General features: G+C 52.3%; 1 protein-coding gene across 1 annotated transcript; it reads right to left on the bottom strand.

The window, feature by feature from the left end:
* Positions 1-6,696: 6,696 nt before the first annotated feature.
* Positions 6,697-8,079, bottom strand: LOC123074248 (peroxidase P7-like). The gene is made up of 3 exons (XM_044497141.1): positions 7,718-8,079; positions 7,458-7,649; positions 6,697-7,375 (listed from the first exon to the last, which is right to left on the bottom strand). Exons 1-3 carry the CDS (start codon positions 7,934-7,936, stop codon positions 6,803-6,805), a joined length of 984 nt encoding a protein of 327 aa, XP_044353076.1. The 5' UTR covers positions 7,937-8,079; the 3' UTR covers positions 6,697-6,802.
* Between the last annotated feature and the right edge of the window lie 1,451 nt (positions 8,080-9,530).

A 9,530-nucleotide genomic window follows, 5' to 3' on the forward strand; every position in this document is an offset into this window, starting at 1 on the left:
AATTATCAAAATAATAGTCTACATATAGAGAATGTTACTAGTAAACACTTAAGTGTGTCCAAATCCAATAGCGGAAAGGTGTGAATACTCTCGGGTGTAGTACACCCGAGTTTGCTTGAAGTTGAAAATACGTGATAAAACAAAGTCCAAAAAATCTGAAATTTTGAGACAACAAACTTCATCTAATGTTTGAGCTTCTTGCAAAATTTGAGCCAAAAACAACATCCGAGGAGCTCGCACAAAAAAAAACAAAATCAATGCTCAAACGGTGCACAAAACTTTGAACATTGATTTTTTTTTTGGCGAGAGCTCCTCTGATGGTATTTTTGGCTGAAATTTTGCAAGAAGCTTGAACATTTGATGAAGTTTGATGCCTCAAAATTCCAGATTTTTTTGACTTTGTTTGATCACGTTTTTCTATATTTTTTTTGCAAATTCAGGTGTACTACACCCAAGAGTAGAAACTCGTAGATGCAAAGTCATTGTCGATGCATCAATATTGATTTTCTCTAACAATTCCGTATGGAAAATGAAATTATGCTACAGACATTTTAATTTAAATCTCCCAATCGTAGCAAATGATAGAATTATGTAATACAGTCTAATTAAAAATGGAATTATACGTATATTTTCTAGATGTACACATCCCTTGTGTATTTAAGAGGATAAAAATTACACACCTTGATGACTTGGCTGTTAAGGAACGGCACCAGAATTGTAGTGTTGTACTAGGAGCAGCCGCGGTAGATTTGATTGAAAAAGAAGCCGAGACGCTTCATGGCCAGACCGTAGGCCATCATGGTTTATATGCATTAGAGGGGCGGCAGGATATTGTTGATCACATCCAGACTGCCATCATGGCCATGGATTAGGATTTGTGAAAAATTAATTAGGGGGAGTCAGAGAAAAAGAAGCAGAAGAAGGAAGCGAGGACCTGAGATCGGGGAGAGCTGAGACCGGCGACGTATTGTGGTCATTCCAGGGTCGGCTCTGGATGATACGAGGGCGGGGAGGCCGCAAGGCTGGCGCTGAGAGGACGAGGGAGTCGGGATGGATGGATGCGTGCGAGTGCGACGCTTGACCTTGTGCTAGCGATCAGCCAATTCTATTTTTACTACGCTATACACACGCATCATACCAGATCATGGGCCCCCCTTAGACCTGAGCCCTAGGCGGTTGCCTCTCTGGCCATGCCCCAGGGCCGGCCCTGTGATTAGATAGTTTTATATTTCTCTTTGATCTATTAATTTGGTTTGGCCAATTAGATTGATTTTTCTTGCAATGGAAGAGGTGCTTTGTTTTGGGTTCAATCTTGCGATGTCCTCACCCAGTGACAAAGGGGTAGCGAGGCACGTATTTGTATTGTTGCCATTAAGGATAAAAAGATGGGGTCTATTTCATATTGATTGGATCTATCCCTCTACATCATATCATCTTGCTTAAGGCGTTACACCGTTCTTGTTAACCTAATACACTAGATGCATGCTAGATAGCAGTCGATGTGTGGAGTAACAGTAGTAGATGCAGGCAGGAATCGGTCTACTTGTCACGGACGTGATGCCTATATTCAGATCATTGCCTTAGATATCATCATAACTTTGCGCTTTTATGTCAATTGCTCAACAGTAGTTTGTTTACCCATCGTATGCTTTCTTTCAAGAGAGAAGCCTCTAGTGAAAACTATGGCCCCGGGGTCTATTTTTATCATATTATTTTCAGATCTATAAAACCAAAAACCCAAAAATACCTTGCTGCAATTTATTTACCTTTACTTTATTTCGCACTTTTGTTTATCTTTTATACCTATCTCTATCAGATCTCATCCTTGCAAGTAACCGTGAAGGGATTGACAATCCCTTTATCGCGTTGCGTGCAACTATTTGTTTGTTTACGTAGGTGCTATCATTGGAGACTCGTGTGTTCCTCCTACTGTATTGATACCTTGGTTCTTAACTGAGGGAAATACTTATCTCTACTTTGTTACATCATCCTTTCCTCTTCAAGGGAAAAACCAATGCAAGCTCAAGAAGTAGCAGTGGCCCGTTCGACACAGTGCAACATATCCTTCCCCTCATGTCGATGGCAACATGGCTCTGCTGCCTCAAAGACATGTATCTTAGCCTGGCCTCCCTGGAGCACTTCATCACGAGTCAGCGCACCAATTTGTGCTGGCTCAAGGGCGGCGACACCAACCCGACATCCTTTCGCATCCATGTTGCACACGACAAGCACAAAAATGCATCAACAAGCTTCAAGTGGGGAATCATGAGCTTACGGAGCCGACGACGCTCGTAGAGGCGGCATTCGACCAATTCTCCAGAGTTCTTGGTTCTGACACAGGGCACGAGTTGTCCCTCGTCCTCAGAGCTCTCGGGCATGCGTCCTTCGACCTCAACACTCTCGAACTTCCCATCTTAGAGGAGAAAGTGTGGACGGTCGTCAAGGCACTTCCCACGGGCAAAGCGCGTGGGCCAGATAGCTACACCTTGTAATCCCTCCGTGCATGTTGGCCCATGAGGAAAGCCTACATGCTCGACGTCTTCCGCAAGATCCATGCCCTTAATAGTTATGGCTTCCATAAGCTGAATGAGGCATTCCTTACCTTGCAGCTGAAGAAGGCTGATGCTACGATGCTCTTCGAATATAGGCCAATCATCCTGTTCCAACTGATCATGATTTTTTTGTTAAGGTCTCTCCCTTCACCTTCCCCTAGGTTCCATGACATGGTATCTATGAACCAGAGAGCCTTCATGGAGGGAAGTTCGATCCATGAGAATTTCACCTTGGTGCAGCAAACCGCATGCCTCCTCCACAATCTTAAGATGCAACGCATGCTCCTCAAGATCGACATCGTGTGGGCATTTTATTTCGTCTCCTGGACATGCTCCTTGACACCCTACATCACCTTGGCTTCCAACCACGCTAGCGCAAGTGGATCTCCATCTTGCTCTCCACAGCGTCACACGTGTGTTGATGAATGGTGACCTCGGGCCTACCATCTGCCATGCTAGAGGGCTCCATCAGGGAGATCTGCTTTCCCCCATGCTCTCTTCACGTTGGTGATTAACATCCTCAACACCATGATCTTGCATGCAGTCCATTGTAGAGTCATCCATCTCCTAACCCCGCGCCATGTGTCCTCGAGCATATCCCTCTACAATGACGACGTGGCAAATTTTTGCCACCTGGACTCTCATGACATCAATGTTATCCATGAGTTGTCGCGGGTCTTCGAAGGGGCCTCTAATCTCCTCACAAACTTTGCCAAGAGTGACACAACGCCCATCCGATTCTCAAAAGCTCACCTTTTCATCATCCAGTTTGAGCTCGTATGCCCCATTGATGACTTCCCCATGGCCTACTTGGGCCTTCCCCTCTCTACCCATAAAATCCCCATCTCCGTGTTAGAGCTGCTCATTGAGATCTTGCGGCAGCGTCTATGCATCTGGTGCGCCTCCATGCTTTCCAAATGAGACATACAAGTCCTCGTCCTCCAAGTGTTGTGGGATGTATGTCCACCTCCTTATGGTCATCGTCTTCAACAAGGCCATTCTCGCGCGAGCAAACCGGGCAGTGTGTGTTTCTCTAGACGGATCGCAAGAATGCCAATTGTAAGAATTGTTGCTCCACTCAGTTGTGTGGCCTTGGCATGTGCGACCTTGCACCACTTCAAAATTGCTCCGTGTACGTGTTGGTTATGGCTGCAGAAGATGGTCTGACTGTCAGCCACCATGGCACCACCTAGACATCCTGGCAATGAGAAGACCCGGTGTGTTTTCGTCGCTTCCATGACATGGCATATTGGGAACGAACGCTCCTATAAGTTATGGCTAGATCGCTAAAATGATGGTAAAACCGTCGCTGAGCTAGTGCCTCTTGTTCATGCTCTCGTGCCCGGTCAACATCGCAAGCATTGCTTGATGCGTGGCAAATTTACCAACTGTTTATGGGTCCATGACATCTGAGGGGCGTTCACTATCGCTGCCATGATCTAGTACCTAGAGATTTTGAGCCGCCTTGGTCTCTTTCGTGCTTCTGATGCTCCAGATGTTCTTCGCTAGAAGTGGACTGCCTCCGACCATACCCGACCAACTCGTGCTATCGACCGCTTTTCATGGATCAACGATATACCCCAATTGGAAGCTCAACTGACACACTTAGGCTTCGCTCCGGATCAAGGTGTTCATATGGCTTGCATTGCAGGGTCACTACTAGACAGTGGATCGCCTGACCTGTTGTGATTTGTTTCATGCGCCCACGTGAGTGTTTTGCGATCATGAAGCAGAGACCGTGGAGCACCTACTCGCACACTACTCGTTTTCTTGCCGAGTTTTGGACGAGGTTCTCTCCTAGTGTTGCTTCACCATGTCTAACCCCTCTCAGGGCTCCTCCTTTAGCCCATGGTGGAACTTGGCCCACTATGGTACCCTTTGTTCCGCGCAAAGACTTCGACTCCCTCTTGACACCCACAACATGTTGGCTTTGGAAGCACCACAACGACTTCACCTTCAACAGCCAGCCACCCTCCATTCATTGCCTCATGCTCATCATCAAGGAGGAGGCTCGGCTTTGAGCGCGCGCTAGCGCCCCTAGATAATGCTTTTCTTGCGGAGTAGTGTGTGAGTTGGGGCTTACCCCCTCCCTCATTCTGTTCCCGCTCATGTAATTGTTTTGCGCCACTCGGGTGTACACAACCCTGCTAATTGCTAAACATGTAACTTTACAACCTTTTCCCCTCTGATAATGAAAACATACACGAGCTTCGCATATTCATGAAAAAAGTGCCATTCAAGATTCTCTAACCCCGGCCCCAAATTTATGCATGTGGGGCCTTTTGATATCCAATGAAATGATGCCACATTAGGGCATCTCCAACGCAAACTCTCTAATCACACACATATGTCTGGACTGAGCTGCCCTGACGCACTTTGTCGTCCAAGGCGGTATCCCATCTATCGGCGAACGTGTTTGGTTGTCCGAGATTGCGCAAACCGGACACAAACTAGGGAAGCTTTGCGGGGGTCCATACCACCGCCACGTACATGTCCGACCCCCAATCCCACCCAAAATTATCTCCCCGCCCTCCCCCAACGTGAACGCACATCCACTCTCCGCGTCGCATTTATGTCGGTCCAGAGAGTTGCATTCATGCCGGTCTAGAGCAAATGTGACGGTCACTAGAGCCGACATTGAAGCGGGGCACCGACCGTGAGCATCGCCTGCGCCGCGCCCCAGTCTCCATGCTTGTTCAATGCCAAAGAGACTTGACTTGATGGGACGAGGCGGCTATTGACCGCATTCAAACCGACTTCCATGTCTATCCGCCTGCTGGCAATAAACAGGCGTGGTGGCCGAGAAACCAACTCTGAGGCCTGGATTGTTACACCCTGTCGCTTGGCATAGCCGGCGCCTGTTATTTATATGTGACCAAGCCCGGTACCATCTGCACAGCACCATGTTCACCCCCTTTCCTCCTCCATGCACCGCCTCCGTCATGTTTGTGAGATCTAGAGTGATGTGGGAGAGCCTCTCGATGAGCACAAGCTGGAATTGGCTGGCCTTGTGTTCGCGTGGCAGGCCTGTCATGCGCGACGGATAGAGGCCGGCTTGCGAGCTCGCCGAAGGTGAGCGACAACGACCCCACAACGGAGGAGGCGTCCGACGACAAGCCGACACCCCCGCCCATGCATGTCCATGTCGGCTTCACCATGGAGTAGGCGCAGGCGCACTTCAACGCCGTCGTGAGGGAGGAGCAGTCGGCGCTGCGCCTGGTGTTGGCGCTCTGGCAAGGGCAGGAAGAGTAGCACTACATCATCGCCTTCATCGCGCGTCACTGACAGGCGGGGGGGGGGGGGGGGGGCTAAATCTACGGCGAGTTCACGAGTGAGGCCATGGCAGCCATGTCAAGAAGAACCCGAACTTCGTCGTCGAGCAGCAAGCGCTTTACGAGGCCACGTGCGCTTGCGTTGGCTACAAGTCAGTAGTGGCGCAGTCGGACGCGGATGCAGCGCAGGCGATCATGGTCAGAACGCCGGCAGCTGCGCGTCGATCGCGTCGCCTGCACGGTTTGTGTCGGGTCGCTACGACCATGAGGTCGGCCCGTGCACGTCCTATCATGGACCTCACCTCCATCGGCGACGTTCAAACCACGGACTTCGATGAGGAAGAGTAGGACACGGGAGATGAAGGCGTCTGCGTCCCATGTGGGCATTTCCGTGTCTCATGTCTTACTCTTCCTCGCCGGCGAAATGCGGTTTTGCTTCTCAGGGCTCACGACCATCGAGGATGCTGGGCATGGGGAAGAACAAAGGACTTGGCGGGCAGCCCTCGGCGAAGAATTAGACTAGGTTAACTTCCGGACGCTTTTGTTTAATGAAATATTTTAAAATTGCAATTGTTGTGGTCGGGTTTAAATGAACATCATTCAGTTTGCATGAAATTCATCTGGTTTGTTTGAATTTTGTTTGAAATGTATGTGGACGTTTGAGGTACATGAATGGATGGCGAGCTCTCATATCACTGTGCATGAACGCTCTTGGACGTATCCGCGTCCGTTTTAGGTTCGGCGTTGGAGACGCTCTTGATCCATAATCAACGAGACGTAACGTAGCATTACTGAGCGACCTGTCGGCCCGGAAGTTTGTCTGCCCTATCTACGTAGCATTTTTGTGTCAGAGATTAGCTGCTCACGCCGATCCAAACGGGAGAAAATCCAGTGCACGAACAGCAGTGCTTTTGTCAACAACTTTATGCTTTTGCGATGCGTACATCAGAAATTCATCCGCTGATCTACTCATTCAGCTCAGTTCACTCTCCGGCAGTTTAGCCGGACCTCGCCGTTCTTCCCGGTGAGCGCCAGGTTGCCCATCCTCACCATGGCGGCGGCGAAGTCTACCGCGAAGAGCGTGGCGTTGGCTGCGTAGGCTCGCACGAGCGCGTCGGTGCTGCCGTTGCCGACGCCGCTCCCGTAGAGCTCCTGGTCGGAGCGCAGGAGCACGCGGCGGGCGACGAGGTCCTGGAAGTAGCCGTTGTCGAATGCGGCGGGGGCGCGCAGCTCGAGCGGCGTGAGGTTCCCGTCGCCGCCGGCGGAAGGGCAGGCCTTGGCGCGTACCTGCGTGGCGAAGGCGGCGTCCACGGCCGCGTTGCCGGTGTCGTTGTAGATGTGCGTGCGGAAGGTGGTGCAGCGTGCCCAGCCCACAGTGTGCGCCCCGGACAGCGCGGTGAGGGCGCGCGCGTCCAGGCCCTTGTCGCTGAACCTGGTGAGGAGGTCGGCGAGCCTCGCGTCCGGCGGCGGTAGGTTGGTGTTCGCCGCGTTCTGGCTCGCCGAGCGCCCGTCTCGCCGGCCCAGCTGCACCGTCCAGCTCGGCCCGCCGAGCTGCACGCACGCGCGCGGCCACCTTTAGTAATGCCACCGGCCAGAATGCCAGAAAGAGAGGGAGAGAGAAGTGGGTACCGACCAGGCTGACGGCGTCGCGGGCGGCGAGCGCGACGATGTCGGCGCAGGAGACGGTGGCCTTGCAGGAAGCCTCGACCTGCGCCTTGATGGCATCGATGACCTCGTATCCGCGCAACGAGTTGGCGTTGGGCCCCGCGTTCTTCTCCCCCGTGAAGTTGGCCGTGTCGTCCAGCAAGACGGAGGCGTCGCACCCCTGCGCATGCAGGTCTCAGCACGCAGTTGGCAGGATTTAATTTGTGACGGACCGGAACCAAAACGTACATTGACGAAGCAGTCGTGGAAGAAGAGGCGGAGGATGGACGCGCCCATGCGCGCCTCCTTCTGCACGGCCTGCGCCATGCCGCGGCGCACGACGGACTGCAGCGCCGGGCACGTGGCGTCGTAGAACGCCGGCGACATCTGGCCGTCGACGGCCACAACGGCCGCCGCCGCCGCGAGAACAACCACGGCGACGGCGACGCGCGCCAGGAGCATCCCCATCACCGCACACACTTTCAGAAAGCTACAGCTAAAGAAGGAAGGGAAGATCCTCGTCTGCAGCGAGAGTGAAGTGTTGAGTACTGAAGCTGGCGAGGCGGCGCTCTGCCCACGCACGAGCCCGCCGCGCGCACGCACGTATATATGGACACCCTGATCAAACGTTGGATGCCGCGGCAGCCTGTGCGCTGTTCGCTGCTGGATCGGGGGCCGTAGATAGGGGCAGCCAGCAGATGGGTAGGAGGGGATCTTGTCGCTATCATTTGGAAGGTGACAAGTGACAGGCAGTAAGATTGTTTGGGTGGTGGCCATCGGGGGACGTACGTACTGCGATCGAGCGGATGTGGCTGTGTGCGTGCGGCCGTGGACGCTGGCGCCAGCCGGGGCAAATTTGACAAATTTGACCTGTAGACGAAATCAAATCACAGAATGAACTGTCCGTGAAACTATTTCACGCGGCTGACCCGTGACGCCTAGCTCTCAGGCGCTGCACTAGTGCAACGCCTGGGAGCTAGGCGCTATACTGTATAGTTGTCGCCTAGCTCTCAGGCGCTGCACACTGACTTAGTAATTTTCTGATCACACGGGTGCGACGCTGGCCGTGTAGCGCCTATCTGTGAGGCGTTGCACAGTGTAGTGTGGCGCCTTCGTGTCGGGCGTCACACAAAAAGGTCAGCCGCGTGAAATAGTTTCGCGGATAGTTCATTCTGTAATTTGATTTCGTCTATAGGTCAAATTTGCCAAATTTGCCGCCGGCCGGGGCGCAGCACGGCGGTCGAGACACGGCCGGGATGGGAGCGCGCGCACCGAGCGGACCACCATGGAGTCGCCCGGCCAGAGACACGCCAATGGCCACCGGAGGAGTGTCGCGTGCATGGCAGTGCATGTGGCACCAACCAGCAGCGAGTATCAATCAGTCACTGGGTTGCAAGTTGCGACGCGTCCGGACAAACGGCCGGGCCATCCCCGTACTCGTAAATCGGAACACTGGGTCAGTGATCATACCGTGAATCGGACGGTAAAAAAAAGCAGAGGTGGTTATAAGCTCATTTGGGCTGCATGGGCACCTGGAAAATGCCGTTTCTTTATTTGGACTGCTATTCTGGGTAAAATCCTGACAGCGGACGCCCTTCTTAGGCGAGGATGGGAAAACGATTATTTTTGCCCCTTCTGCATGAGGAACTTAGAGACCCCTTTCCACCTCATTGCTGACTGCTGGTGGTCCAAGGACATTTGGGATTCTATATCCACGCTTGCAAAATATCCTTCTCTCAATCCTGCAACCTGGGATGGTTCCTCCAGCCTCAAAAACTGGATGGCCAGTTCCGTCCATCGGGGCGGCGGATGTGCGAAGAAAAGGACCCTTGTCGCTAATTCAGTTGATCACCGGGGAACTATGGCGCGAGAGGAACAGGCGGCTATTCCAGAAGGAGGCACTACAGAAAGCGGCTCTTATTCGCTTGATCAAGGATGAAATTCGCCTATGGAACATGGCTGGCGCGGGCATCCCTTTTGACCCTGGCTGAGTAGAGGCAGCCTACAGTTTTTTTCCTGTTTTCAGTTTTTCATGCGCTTTCATTCTCTCCTTCTTGCTTGT

The sequence above is a fragment of the Triticum aestivum genome, chromosome 3D (assembly GCF_018294505.1).
Source record: "Triticum aestivum cultivar Chinese Spring chromosome 3D, IWGSC CS RefSeq v2.1, whole genome shotgun sequence".
NCBI lineage: Eukaryota > Viridiplantae > Streptophyta > Magnoliopsida > Poales > Poaceae > Triticum > Triticum aestivum.

Bases quoted from the DNA above. Each gene is read 5' to 3' on its own strand.
- LOC123074248 (XM_044497141.1), bottom strand. From the start codon at position 7,936: ATGGGGATGCTCCTGGCGCGCGTCGCCGTCGCCGTGGTTGTTCTCGCG. The intron at 7,650-7,717 runs GTACGTTTTGGT...CTGCATGCGCAG, and splicing joins TCCACGACTGCTTCGTCAAT to GGGTGCGACGCCTCCGTCTT. The intron at 7,376-7,457 runs GTCGGTACCCAC...GCGTGCGTGCAG, and splicing joins CCCGCGACGCCGTCAGCCTG to CTCGGCGGGCCGAGCTGGAC.